We start from the raw sequence: 15,137 nt of genomic DNA, 5'->3' as shown, positions 1-15,137 counted from the left end.
CAGTTCCCAGTGAAATGAAGTTACTTAAGAGAGAGTATTTTAATCAGTGGTACAAGCTTAACTCGTACTACATGGCTATGATTACCTCTAGGTTTCCCTACATGTTGCTATTGGCCTTTATCTACTTAACAATGGTCTATCTGATGTCAAATCAACCATTGGAACTATTTCGCTTTGCCATGTTATTTCTAATAGCCATACTAACAGCTCAGATCTCTGATAGTTTGGGCATGCTGATATCATCACGCCTAAGTTTGGTGGTATGTATGAGAGTTTAGGAAAATAAAAAAACTCGAAATTTAATTTGTTTTTTTTTATTGTGATTTTTAGAATGCCCAGTTTGTGGGCCCAGTGGTTGCAGTGCCTCTCATACTCTTGTCCTGCCATGGCATTGGCTATGGCCGGGAAATAAAACCCTTCATGCGTTTTATCATGAATTTCAGTTATCTACGCCACAGCATGGAAGGTCTAGTGGAGACCTTGTATGGCTATAATCGTGCCGATACCATATGCCCTGACACAGAACTACTGTGTCTCTTCAAGAATGCCAAGTTCCTGCGTGAAAATTTGGGTTTCGAGAATCTCAACTATTGGTACTCCATATCCTTCCTTACCTTCTATTATGTCCTGTGCACCTTCATGGCCTATGTACTCATCAAACATCGTTTATCCGCCTCGAATGGTAAAACGAATCGCTTGTTCCAATACATCAATCAAATCTTGGTCAAATATTTCAATTTCACCACATACAAATATTGAATATGAGTCTATTGTTCAAAGGAGGAAAACTTTTTTGTATAACGTGTAGCCCTAAGTAGGTTTAGTGTTGGGATAGTTTTATTCTTTATTGAATGTATTTTATAATGCCAAAAAATCTAAACTTAAAATCTGTGTCTTTGGGGGTATTAGTATCAACTTAATGTACTTTTTTTGTTCTTAAGACATCTACATTTGCCTGTACGTGATATTAGCTATAAAATGAGAACTATTTTTATATGTCTTTTATACCGAAAATAAAAAACTAAACAAAACACACATTGATTTTTTTTAAAGGTAAATTTATTTAAAATAGAATAGTTTTTATATACATCAACTGAACAAATGTGTAAGTAAGGTAAAGATGTTAAGTTAAGCCGGGCCACATCTTGGGTACCCATCACCATTGATTCCGCTAAAAAAGCAAAAATGCAAATTTCGCCCATGAACATTCCAGTAAGGAACAGGTTCGCAGTCCTAACGACGTGCCGCAGTGCGCCTGTTGCCAGCATTAGGAGGAGAAAACCAGGCGGACATGCTAACCTCTGCGCTACGGTGGCCTTTTATGGGCCTAAGACCCTAAATCGGTGGATCGGTCTATATGGCAGCTATATCCAAATCTGGGAAGGAACAGGAAGGAACTTCTCACATATCAAAGAGCGCAGTCCGATTCAAGTTTAAGGTCAATGATAAGGGGCCTCCTATTTAAAGCAGAGTCCGAACGGCGTGCCGCAGTGCGCCTGTTGCCAGCATTAGGAGGAGAAAATCAGGTAGACATGCTAACCTCTGCGCTACAATGCCCTTCAAAAACCCTAAAAAAGTTATCTCATTAAATCAGTTTCTATAAACTTAAGGTAGCTGTTGAGTGGAGCGGATGTGTTTTCATTTCGCTTCTCAAAGAAAATATCCATATCTCGGAATAGGTACTATCTATTTTGAAAAACAGTTGCGATGGTGGCATCAAACCGTAGCATGTTATCCTACCCTCATATAGGTGTTGATGCCTTGGTACCTGTAGTCGAGAGTAATGCTTCAAGCGCACAACTTGTTGTCAGACTAATTAATGAGGAAGAGACTGATAAAACAGAGGGATGCACAGTTCGCCCCCAGCCTTTAAGTTAAGGTCATGTATTCGATTCGGATTCAGACAGCTACAGTGTCAATGAAACAGTCATCGCAGCCGAATCGAGAGATGAAGACAGCGGGATGACAGCAGACATGAGCGAGGGTTTTGCTAAACTCAATAGAAGACCGAGAAAGCAATCCAAGGAACGACGAAGGAGATAGAGGAGTATGCACCGGCAGCGCACTCAGGAGTAAATGCAGGATGCTAGAAGGGATAGAACTGACATTCCAAGCACTTCTACGTAAGCTGCAAAAAGAATCAGATCTCCCGAAGAGCAAACGCTGCTAAAATGCTGAAGAAGAAAAAGAGCTCTCTCCTTTCAATACGATATACGTAAATCAACTTTTAGACAAAATCCGGTAAAAATTCATACCTTATGCCCCCATAGCACCCTTCCCTTCTGAATCCATTGATCCCCTTGAATTTTCGAAATTCGAAGATTTGAAGAAGTTACGCCATTTTCGAACTAAAAGATCTTGAATTCTACGAAAAAAAAATTTCGAGCTTTGGTCTCTCTTTTCAAAGGAAAAATTGAATTTTCCCTTTTCATCTGCATAATTGAGGCATTAGCTCAATCTTTGACTACTTTCCCGACAAATTTTTCGGTCTTCGAAATTTCGAAAATTTCAATGGGCTATACCCTTTCCAAAAAAATTGACAAAAAATCGAAAGTCGGATTTCAATAAAAATTCGTTTGCTAAATGATTGCCAACGGTGTTCTGAATCCATTGATGCCCTTGAATTTTCGAAATTCGAAGATTTGAAGAAGTTACGCCATTTTCGAACTAAAAAATCTTGAATTTCTACGAAAACATATTTTCGCATATTAGACTCTCTTTTCAAAGAAAAAATTGAATTTTCCCTTCTCATCTGCATAATTGAGGCATTAGCTCAATCTTTGACTACTTTCCCGACAAATTTTTCGGTCTTCGAAATTTCGAAAATTTCAATGGGCTATACCCTTTCCAAAAAAATTGACAAAAAATCGAAAGTCGGATTTCAATAAAAATTCGTTTGCTAAATGATTGCCAACGGTGTTCTGAACCCATTGATGCCCTTGAATTTTCGAAATTCGAAGATTTGAAGAAGTTACGCCATTTTCGAACTAAAAAATCTTGAATTTCTACGAAAACATATTTTCGCATATTAGACTCTCTTTTCAAAGAAAAAATTTAATCTTCCCTTTTCATCAGTATAATTGAGGCATTAGCTCAATCTTTGACTACTTTCCCGACAAATTTTTCTGTCTTCGAAATTTCGAAAATTTCAATGGGCTATACCCTTTCCAAAAAAATTGACAAAAAATCGAAAGTCGGATTTCAATAAAAATTCGTTTACTAAATGATTGACAACGGAGTTCTGAACCCATTGATGCCCTTGAATTTTCGAAATTCGAAGATTTGAAGAAGTTACGCCTTTTTCGAACTAAAAAATCTTGAATTTCTACGAAAACATATTTTCGCATATTAGACTCTCTTTTCAAAGAATTTTCCCTTCTCATCTGCATAATTGAGGCATTAGCTCAATCTTTAACTACTTTCCCGACAAATTTTTCGGTCTTCGAAATTTCGAAAATTTCAATGGGCTATACCCTTTCCAAAAAAATTGACAAAAAATCGAAAGTCGGATTTCAATAAAAATTCGTTTGCTAAATGATTGCCAACGGTGTTCTGAACCCATTCATGCCCTTGAATTTTCGAAATTCGAAGATTTGAAGAAGTTACGCCATTTTCGAACTAAAAGATCTTGAATTTCTACGAAAACATATTTTCGAGTTTTGGTCTCTCTTTTCTAAGAAAAAATTTAATCTTCCCTTTTCATCAGTATAATTGAGGCATTAGCTCAATCTTTGACTACTTTCCCGACAAATTTTTCGGTCTTCGAAATTTCGAAAATTTCAATGGGCTATACCCTTTCCAAAAAAATTGACAAAAAATCGAAAGTCGGATTTCAATAAAAATTCGTTTGCTAAATGATTGCCAACGTTGTTCTGAACCCATTGATGCCCTTGAATTTTCGAAATTCGAAGATTTGAAGAAGTAACGCCATTTTCGAACTAAAAGATCTTGAATTTCTACACAAAATATTTCGAGTTTTGGTCTCTCTTTTCAAAGAAAAAGTTGAATTTTCCCTTTTCATCAGTATAATTGAGGCATTAGCACAATCTTTGACTACTTTCCCGACAAATTTTTCGGTCTTCGAAATTTCGAAAATTTCAATGGGCTATACCCTTTCCAAAAAAATTGACAAAAAATCGAAAGTCGGATTTCAATAAAAATTCGTTTGCAAAATGATTGCCAACGGTTTTCTGAATCCATTGATGCCCTTGAATTTACGAAATTCGAAGAATTGAAGAAGTAACGCCATTTTAGAACTAAAAAATTTTGAATTTCGACAAAAACTATTTTTCAGTTTTGGTCTCTCTTTTCGAAGAAAAAATTTAATCTTCCCTTTTCATCAGTATAATTGAGGCATTAGCACAATCTTTGACTACTTTCCCGACAAATTTTTCGGTCTTCGAAATTTCGAAAATTTCAATGGGCTATACCCTTTCCAAAAAAATTGACAAAAAATCGAAAGTCGGATTTCAATAAAAATTCTAAATGCTAAATGATTGCCATCGGTGTTCTGAACCCATTGATGCCCTTGAATTTTCGAAATTCGAAGATTTGAAGAAGTAACGCCATTTTCGAACTAAAAGATCTTGAATTTCGACAAAAAATATTTTTGAGTTTTGGTCTCTCTTTTCGAAGAAAAAATTTAATCTTCCCTTTTCATCAGTATAATTGAGGCATTAGCACAATCTTTGACTACTTTCCCGACAAATTTTTCTGTCTTCGAAATTTCGAAAATTTCAATGGGCTATACCCTTTCCAAAAAAATTGAAAAAAAATCGGAAGTCGGATTTCAATAAAAATTCGTTTGCTAAATGATTGCCAACGGTGTTCTGAATCCACTGATGCCCTTGAATTTTCAAAGTTCGAAGATTTGAAGAAGTTACGCCATTTTCGAACTAAAAAATTTTAATTTCTACGAAAACATATTTTCGCATATTAGACTCTCTTTTCAAAGAAAAAATTGAATTTTCCCTTCTCATCTGCATAATTGAGGCATTAGCTCAATCTTTGACTACTTTCCCGACAAATTTTTCGGTCTTCGAAATTTCGAAAATTTCAATGGGCTATACCCTTTCCAAAAAAATTGACAAAAAATCGAAAGTCGGATTTCAATAAAAATTCGTTTGCTAAATGATTGCCAATGGTGTTCTGAATCCATTGATGCCTTTGAATTTTCGAAATTCGAAGATTTGAAGAAATTACGCCATTTTCGAACTAAAAAATTTGAATTTCTACGAAAACATATTTTCGCATATTAGATTCTCTTTTCAAAGAAAAAATTGAATTTTCCCTTCTCATCTGCATAATTGAGGCATTAGCTCAATCTTTGACTACTTTCCCAACAAATTTTTCTGTCTTCGAAATTTCGAAAATTTCAATGGGCTATACCCTTTCCAAAAAAATTGACAAAAAATCGAAAGTCGGATTTCAATAAAAATTCGTTTGCTAAATGATTGCCAACGGTGTTCTGAATCCATTGATGCCCTTGAATTTTCGAAATTCGAAGATTTGAAGAAGTTACGCCATTTTCGAACTAAAAGATCTTGAATTTCGACAAAAAATATTTTTCAGTTTTGGTCTCTCTTTTCAAAGAAAAAATTTAATCTTCCCTTTTCATCAGTATAATTGAGGCATTAGCTCAATCTTTGACTACTTTCCCGACAAATTTTTCGGTCTTCGAAATTTCGAAAATTTCAATGGGCTATACCCTTTCCAAAAAAATTGACAAAAAATCGAAAGTCGGATTTCAATAAAAATTCGTTTGCTAAATGATTGCCAACGGTGTTCTGAACCCATTGATGCCCTTGAATTTTCGAAATTCGAAGATTTGAAGAAGTTACGTCATTTTCGAACTAAAAAATTTGAATTTCTACGAAAACATATTTTCGCATATTAGACTCTCTTTTCAAAGAAAAAATTGAATTTTCCCTTCTCATCTGCATAATTGAGGCATTAGCTCAATCTTTGACTACTTTCCCGACAAATTTTTCGGTCTTCGAAATTTCGAAAATTTCAATGGGCTATACCCTTTCCAAAAAAATTGACAAAAAATCCAAAGTCGGATTTCAATAAAAATTCGTTTGCTAAATGATTGCCAATGGTGTTCTGAATCCATTGATGCCCTTGAATTTTCGAAATTCGAAGATTTGAAGAAATTACGCCATTTTCGAACTAAAAAATTTGAATTTCTACGAAAACATATTTTCGCATATTAGATTCTCTTTTCAAAGAAAAAATTGAATTTTCCCTTCTCATCTGCATAATTGAGGCATTAGCTCAATCTTTGACTACTTTCCCAACAAATTTTTCTGTCTTCGAAATTTCGAAAATTTCAATGGGCTATACCCTTTCCAAAAAAATTGACAAAAAATCGAAAGTCGGATTTCAATAAAAATTCGTTTGCTAAATGATTGCCAACGGTGTTCTGAATCCATTGATGCCCTTGAATTTTCGAAATTCGAAGATTTGAAGAAGTTACGCCATTTTCGAACTAAAAGATCTTGAATTTCGACAAAAAATATTTTTCAGTTTTGGTCTCTCTTTTCAAAGAAAAAATTTAATCTTCCCTTTTCATCAGTATAATTGAGGCATTAGCTCAATCTTTGACTACTTTCCCGACAAATTTTTCGGTCTTCGAAATTTCGAAAATTTCAATGGGCTATACCCTTTCCAAAAAAATTGACAAAAAATCGAAAGTCGGATTTCAATAAAAATTCGTTTGCTAAATGATTGCCAACGGTGTTCTGAACCCATTGATGCCCTTGAATTTTCGAAATTCGAAGATTTGAAGAAGTTACGCCATTTTCGAACTAAAAAATTTGAATTTCTACGAAAACATATTTTCGCATATTAGACTCTCTTTTCAAAGAAAAAATTGAATTTTCCCTTCTCATTTGCATAATTGAGGCATTAGCTCAATCTTTGACTACTTTCCCGACAAATTTTTCTGTCTTCAAATTTCGAAAATTTCAATGGACTATACCCTTTCCAAAAAAATTGACAAAAAATTGAAAGTCGGATTTCAATAAAAATTCGTTTGCTAAATGATTGCCAACGGGGTTCTGAACCCATTGATGCCCTTGAATTTTCGAAATTCGAAGATTTGAAGAAGTTACGTCATTTTCGAACTAAAAAATTTGAATTTCTACGAAAACATATTTTCGCATATTAGACTCTCTTTTCAAAGAAAAAATTGAATTTTCCCTTCTCATTTGCATAATTGAGGCATTAGCACAATCTTTGACTACTTTCCCGACAAATTTTTCGGTCTTCGAAATTTCGAAAATTTCAATGGGCTATACCCTTTCCAAAAAAATTGACAAAAAATCGAAAGTCGGATTTCAATAAAAATTCGTTTGCAAAATGATTGCCAACGGTTTTCTGAACCCATTGATGCCCTTGAATTTTCGAAATTCGAAGAATTGAAGAAGTAACGCCATTTTAGAACTAAAAAATTTTGAATTTTACGAAAAAAAAAATTTTCGAGTTTTGGTCTCTCTTTTCAAAGAAAAAGTTGAATTTTCCCTTTTCATCAGTATAATTGAGGCATTAGCACAATCTTTGACTACTTTCCCGACAAATTTTTCGGTCTTCGAAATTTCGAAAATTTCAATGGGCTATACCCTTTCCAAAAAAATTGACAAAAAATCGAAAGTCGGATTTCAATAAAAATTCGTTTGCTAAATGATTGCCAAAGGTGTTCTGAACCCATTGATGCCCTTGAATTTTCGAAATTCGAAGATTTGAAGAAGTTACGCCATTTTCGAACTAAAAAATTTGAATTTCTACGAAAACATATTTTCGCATATTAGACTCTCTTTTCAAAGAAAAAATTGAATTTTCCCTTCTCATTTGCATAATTGAGGCATTAGCTCAATCTTTGACTACTTTCCCGACAAATTTTTCTGTCTTCAAATTTCGAAAATTTCAATGGACTATACCCTTTCCAAAAAAATTGACAAAAAATTGAAAGTCGGATTTCAATAAAAATTCGTTTGCAAAATGATTGCCAACGGTTTTCTGAACCCATTGATGCCCTTGAATTTTCGAAATTCGAAGAATTGAAGAAGTAACGCCATTTTAGAACTAAAAAATTTTGAATTTTACGAAAAAATATTTTCGAGTTTTGGTCTCTCTTTTCAAAGAAAAAGTTGAATTTTCCCTTTTCATCAGTATAATTGAGGCATTAGCACAATCTTTGACTACTTTCCCGACAAGTTTTTCTGTCTTCGAAATTTCGAAAATTTCAATGGGCTATACCCTTTCCAAAAAAATTGACAAAAAATCGAAAGTCGGATTTCAATAAAAATTCGTTTGCTAAATGATTGCCAACGGTGTTCTGAACCCATGGATGCCCTTGAATTTTCGAAATTCGAAGATTTGAAATAAATACGCCATTTTCAAACTAAAATATCTTGAATTTCGACAAAAAATATTTTTTAGTTTTGGTCTCTCTTTTCAAACAAAAAATTTAATCTTCCCTTTTCATCAGTATAATTGAGGCATTAGCACAATCTTTGACTACTTTCCCGACAAATTTTTCGGTCTTCGAAATTTCGAAAATTTCAATGGGCTATACCCTTTCCAAAAAAATTGACAAAAAATCGAAAGTCGGATTTCAATAAAAATTCGTTTGCTAAATGATTGCCAACGGTGTTCTGAACCCATTGATGCCCTTGAATTTTCGAAATTCGAAGATTTGAAGAAGTTACGCCATTTTCGAACTAAAAAATCTTGAATTTCTACGAAAAAATATTTTCGAGTTTTGGTCTCTCTTTTCTAAGAAAAAATTGAATTTTCCTTCTCATCAGTATAATTGAGGCATTAGCTCAATCTTTGACTACTTTCCCGACAAACTTTTCGGTCTTCGAAATTTCGAAAATTTCAATGGGCTATACCCTTTCCAAAAAAATTGACAAAAATCGAAAGTCGGATTTCAATAAAAATTCGTTTGCTAAATGATTGCCAACGGTGTTCTGAACCCATTGATGCCCTTGAATTTTCGAAATTCGAAGATTTGAAGAAGTTACGCCATTTTCGAACTAAAAAATCTTGAATTTCTACGAAAAAATATTTTCGAGTTTTGGTCTCTCTTTTCTAAGAAAAAATTGAATTTTCCTTCTCATCAGTATAATTGAGGCATTAGCTCAATCTTTGACTACTTTCCCGACAAACTTTTCGGTCTTCGAAATTTCGAAAATTTCAATGGGCTATACCCTTTCCAAAAAAATTGACAAAAATCGAAAGTCGGATTTCAATAAAAATTCGTTTGCTAAATGATTGCCAACGGTTTTCTGAGCCCATTGATGCCTTTGAATTTTCGAAATTCGAAGATTTGAAGAAGTAACGCCATTTTAGAACTAAAAAATTTTGAATTTTACGAAAAAATATTTTCGAGTTTTGGTCTCTCTTTTCAAAGAAAAAATTGTATTTTCCCTTCTCATCAGCATAATTGAGGTATTAGCTCAATCTTTGACTACTTTCCCGACAAGTTTTTCTGTCTTCGAAATTTCGAAAATTTCAATGGGCTATACCCTTTCCAAAAAAATTGACAAAAAATCGAAAGTCGGATTTCAATAAAAATTCGTTTGCTAAATGATTGCCAACGGTGTTCTGAATCCATTGATGCCCTTGAATTTTCGAAATTCGAAGATTTGAAGAAGTTACGCCATTTTCGAACTTAAAAATTTGAATTTCTACGAAAACATATTTTCGCATATTAGATTCTCTTTTCAAAGGAAAAATTGAATTTTCCCTTTTCATCTGCATAATTGAGGCATTAGCTCAATCTTTGACTACTTTCCCGACAAATTTTTCGGTCTTCGAAATTTCGAAAATTTCAATGGGCTATACCCTTTCCAAAAAAATTGACAAAAAATCGAAAGTCGGATTTCAATAAAAATTCGTTTGCTAAATGATTGCCAACGGTGTTCTGAACCCATGGATGCCCTTGAATTTTCGAAATTCGAAGATTTGAAATAAATACGCCATTTTCAAACTAAAATATCTTGAATTTCGACAAAAAATATTTTTTAGTTTTGGTCTCTCTTTTCAAACAAAAAATTTAATCTTCCCTTTTCATCAGTTTAATTGAGGCATTAGCTCAATCTTTGACTACTTTCCCGACAAATTTTTCTGTCTTCGAAATTTCGAAAATTTCAATGGGCTATACCCTTTCCAAAAAAATTGACAAAAAATCGAAAGTCGGATTTCAATAAAAATTCGTTTGCTAAATGATTGCCAACGGTGTTCTGAACCCATTGATGCCCTTGAATTTTCGAAATTCGAAGATTTGAAGAAGTAACGCCATTTTCGAACTAAAAGATCTTGAATTTCGACAAAAAATATTTTTCAGTTTTGGTCTCTCTTTTCAAAGAAAAAATTTAATCTTCCCTTTTCATCAGTATAATTGAGGCATTAGCACAATCTTTGACTACTTTCCCGACAAATTTTTCGGTCTTCGAAATTTCGAAAATTTCAATGGGCTATACCCTTTCCAAAAAAATTGACAAAAAATCGAAAGTCGGATTTCAATAAAAATTCGTTTGCTAAATGATTGCCAACGGTGTTCTGAACCCATTGATGCCCTTGAATTTTCGAAATTCGAAGATTTGAAGAAGTTACGCCATTTTCGAACTAAAAAATCTTGAATTTCTACGAAAAAATATTTTCGAGTTTTGGTCTCTCTTTTCTAAGAAAAAATTGAATTTTCCTTCTCATCAGTATAATTGAGGCATTAGCTCAATCTTTGACTACTTTCCCGACAAACTTTTCGGTCTTCGAAATTTCGAAAATTTCAATGGGCTATACCCTTTCCAAAAAAATTGACAAAAATCGAAAGTCGGATTTCAATAAAAATTCGTTTGCTAAATGATTGCCAACGGTTTTCTGAGCCCATTGATGCCTTTGAATTTTCGAAATTCGAAGATTTGAAGAAGTAACGCCATTTTAGAACTAAAAAATTTTGAATTTTACGAAAAAATATTTTCGAGTTTTGGTCTCTCTTTTCAAAGAAAAAATTGTATTTTCCCTTCTCATCAGCATAATTGAGGTATTAGCTCAATCTTTGACTACTTTCCCGACAAATTTTTCGCTCTTCGAAATTTCGAAAATTTCAATGGGCTATACCCTTTCCAAAAAAAATTGACAAAAAATCGAAAGTCGGATTTCAATAAAAATTCGTTTGCTAAATGATTGCCAATGGTGTTCTGAATCCATTGATGCCCTTGAATTTTCGAAATTCGAAGATTTGAAGAAATTACGCCATTTTAGAACTAAAAAATTTGAATTTCTACGAAAACATATTTTCGCATATTAGATTCTCTTTTCAAAGGAAAAATTGAATTTTCCCTTTTCATCTGCATAATTGAGGCATTAGCTCAATCTTTGACTACTTTCCCGACAAATTTTTCGGTCTTCGAAATTTCGAAAATTTCAATGGGCTATACCCTTTCCAAAAAAATTGACAAAAAATCGAAAGTCGGATTTCAATAAAAATTCGTTTGCTAAATGATTGCCAACGGTGTTCTGAACCCATGGATGCCCTTGAATTTTCGAAATTCGAAGATTTGAAATAAATACGCCATTTTCAAACTAAAATATCTTGAATTTCGACAAAAAATATTTTTTAGTTTTGGTCTCTCTTTTCAAACAAAAAATTTAATCTTCCCTTTTCATCAGTTTAATTGAGGCATTAGCTCAATCTTTGACTACTTTCCCGACAAATTTTTCTGTCTTCGAAATTTCGAAAATTTCAATGGGCTATACCCTTTCCAAAAAAATTGACAAAAAATCGAAAGTCGGATTTCAATAAAAATTCGTTTGCTAAATGATTGCCAACGGTGTTCTGAACCCATTGATGCCCTTGAATTTTCGAAATTCGAAGATTTGAAGAAGTAACGCCATTTTCGAACTAAAAGATCTTGAATTTCGACAAAAAATATTTTTCAGTTTTGGTCTCTCTTTTCAAAGAAAAAATTTAATCTTCCCTTTTCATCAGTATAATTGAGGCATTAGCACAATCTTTGACTACTTTCCCGACAAATTTTTCGGTCTTCGAAATTTCGAAAATTTCAATGGGCTATACCCTTTCCAAAAAAATTGACAAAAAATCGAAAGTCGGATTTCAATAAAAATTCGTTTGCTAAATGATTGCCAACGGTGTTCTGAACCCATTGATGCCCTTGAATTTTCGAAATTCGAAGATTTGAAGAAGTTACGCCATTTTCGAACTAAAAAATCTTGAATTTCTACGAAAAAATATTTTCGAGTTTTGGTCTCTCTTTTCTAAGAAAAAATTGAATTTTCCTTCTCATCAGTATAATTGAGGCATTAGCTCAATCTTTGACTACTTTCCCGACAAACTTTTCGGTCTTCGAAATTTCGAAAATTTCAATGGGCTATACCCTTTCCAAAAAAATTGACAAAAATCGAAAGTCGGATTTCAATAAAAATTCGTTTGCTAAATGATTGCCAACGGTTTTCTGAGCCCATTGATGCCTTTGAATTTTCGAAATTCGAAGATTTGAAGAAGTAACGCCATTTTAGAACTAAAAAATTTTGAATTTTACGAAAAAATATTTTCGAGTTTTGGTCTCTCTTTTCAAAGAAAAAATTGTATTTTCCCTTCTCATCAGCATAATTGAGGTATTAGCTCAATCTTTGACTACTTTCCCGACAAATTTTTCGCTCTTCGAAATTTCGAAAATTTCAATGGGCTATACCCTTTCCAAAAAAAATTGACAAAAAATCGAAAGTCGGATTTCAATAAAAATTCGTTTGCTAAATGATTGCCAATGGTGTTCTGAATCCATTGATGCCCTTGAATTTTCGAAATTCGAAGATTTGAAGAAATTACGCCATTTTAGAACTAAAAAATTTGAATTTCTACGAAAACATATTTTCGCATATTAGATTCTCTTTTCAAAGAAAAAATTGAATTTTCCCTTCTCATCTGCATAATTGAGGCATTAGCTCAATCTTTGACTACTTTCCCAACAAATTTTTCTGTCTTCGAAATTTCGAAAATTTCAATGGGCTATACCCTTTCCAAAAAAATTGACAAAAAATCGAAAGTCGGATTTCAATAAAAATTCGTTTGCTAAATGATTGCCAACGGTATTCTGAACCCATTGATGCCCTTGAATTTTCGAAATTCGAAGATTTGAAATAAATACGCCATTTTCAAACTAAAATATCTTGAATTTCGACAAAAAATATTTTTTAGTTTTGGTCTCTCTTTTCAAACAAAAAATTTAATCTTCCCTTTTCATCAGTTTAATTGAGGCATTAGCTCAATCTTTGACTACTTTCCCGACAAATTTTTCTGTCTTCGAAATTTCGAAAATTTCAATGGGCTATACCCTTTCCAAAAAAATTGACAAAAAATCGAAAGTCGGATTTCAATAAAAATTCGTTTGCTAAATGATTGCCAACGGTGTTCTGAACCCATTGATGCCCTTGAATTTTCGAAATTCGAAGATTAGAAGAAGTTACGCCATTTTCGAACTAAAAAATCTTGAATTTCTACGAAAAAATATTTTCGAGTTTTGGTCTCTCTTTTCTAAGAAAAAATTGAATTTTCCTTCTCATCAGTATAATTGAGGCATTAGCTCAATCTTTGACTACTTTCCCGACAAACTTTTCGGTCTTCGAAATTTTGAAAATTTCAATGGGCTATACCCTTTCCAAAAAAATTGACAAAAATCGAAAGTCGGATTTCAATAAAAATTCGTTTGCTAAATGATTGCCAACGGTTTTCTGAGCCCATGGATGCCTTTGAATTTTCGAAATTCGAAGATTTGAAGAAGTAACGCCATTTTAGAACTAAAAAATTTTGAATTTTACGAAAAAATATTTTCGAGTTTTGGTCTCTCTTTTCAAAGAAAAAATTGTATTTTCCCTTCTCATCAGCATAATTGAGGTATTAGCTCAATCTTTGACTACTTTCCCGACAAATTTTTCGGTCTTCGAAATTTCGAAAATTTCAATGGGCTATACCCTTTCCAAAAAAATTGACAAAAAATCGAAAGTCGGATTTCAATAAAAATTCGTTTGCTAAATGATTGCCAACGGTGTTCTGAACCCATTGATGCTCTTGAATTTTCGAAATTCGAAGATTTGAAGAAGTTACGCCATTTTCGAACTAAAAGATCTTGAATTTCGACAAAAAATATTTTTCAGTTTTGGTCTCTCTTTTCAAAGAAAAAATTTAATCTTCCCTTTTCATCAGTATAATTGAGGCATTAGCACAATCTTTGACTACTTTCCAGACAAATTTTTCGGTCTTCGAAATTTCGAAAATTTCAATGGGCTATACCCTTTCCAAAAAAATTGACAAAAAATCGAAAGTCGGATTTCAATAAAAATTCGTTTGCTAAATGATTGCCAACGGTGTTCTGAACCCATTGATGCCCTTGAATTTTCGAAATTCGAAGATTTGAAGAAGTTACGCCATTTTCGAACTAAAAAATCTTGAATTTCTACGAAAAAATATTTTCGAGCTTTGGTCTCTCTTTTCTAAGAAAAAATTGAATTTTCCTTCTCATCAGTATAATTGAGGCATTAGCTCAATCTTTGACTACTTTCCCGACAAACTTTTCGGTCTTCGAAATTTCGAAAATTTCAATGGGCTATACCCTTTCCAAAAAAATTGACAAAAAATCGAAAGTCGGATTTCAATAAAAATTCGTTTGCTAAATGATTGCCAACGGTGTTCTGAACCCATTGATGCCCTTGAATTTTCGAAATTCGAAGATTTGAAATAAATACGCCATTTTCAAACTAAAATATCTTGAATTTCGACAAAAAATATTTTTTAGTTTTGGTCTCTCTTTTCAAACAAAAAATTTAATCTTCCCTTTTCATCAGTTTAATTGAGGCATTAGCTCAATCTTTGACTACTTTCCCGACAAATTTTTCTGTCTTCGAAATTTCGAAAATTTCAATGGGCTATACCCTTTCCAAAAAAATTGACAAAAAATCAAAAGTCGGATTTCAATAAAAATTCGTTAGCTAAATGATTGCCAACGGTGTTCTGAATCCATTGATGCCCTTGAATTTTCGAAATTCGAAGATTTGAAATAGTTACGCCATTTTCGAACTAAAATATCTTGAATTTCGACAAAAAATATTTTTCA

At 33.0% G+C, this 15,137-nt stretch overlaps 1 protein-coding gene across 2 annotated transcripts in view; it reads left to right on the top strand.

Annotated features, from left to right (window-relative positions):
- LOC106087364 (ATP-binding cassette subfamily G member 4) overlaps window positions 1–1,033 on the top strand; it is an 83,076-nt gene extending 82,043 nt beyond the window's left edge. For both annotated transcript variants that reach the window (XM_059364720.1, XM_059364721.1), the window contains exons 7-8: window positions 4–260; window positions 331–1,033. In XM_059364720.1, the coding sequence (XP_059220703.1) occupies window positions 4–260; window positions 331–759 (686 nt within the window). In that variant the 3' untranslated portion in view covers window positions 760–1,033. The remainder of the gene's footprint in view (window positions 1–3; window positions 261–330) is intronic.
- Window positions 1,034–15,137: the final 14,104 nt, after the last annotated feature.

The sequence above is a fragment of the Stomoxys calcitrans genome, chromosome 3 (assembly GCF_963082655.1).
Source record: "Stomoxys calcitrans chromosome 3, idStoCalc2.1, whole genome shotgun sequence".
Classification (NCBI taxonomy): Eukaryota; Metazoa; Arthropoda; class Insecta; order Diptera; family Muscidae; genus Stomoxys; species Stomoxys calcitrans.
This window is presented reverse-complemented; position numbering and strand designations above follow the sequence as displayed.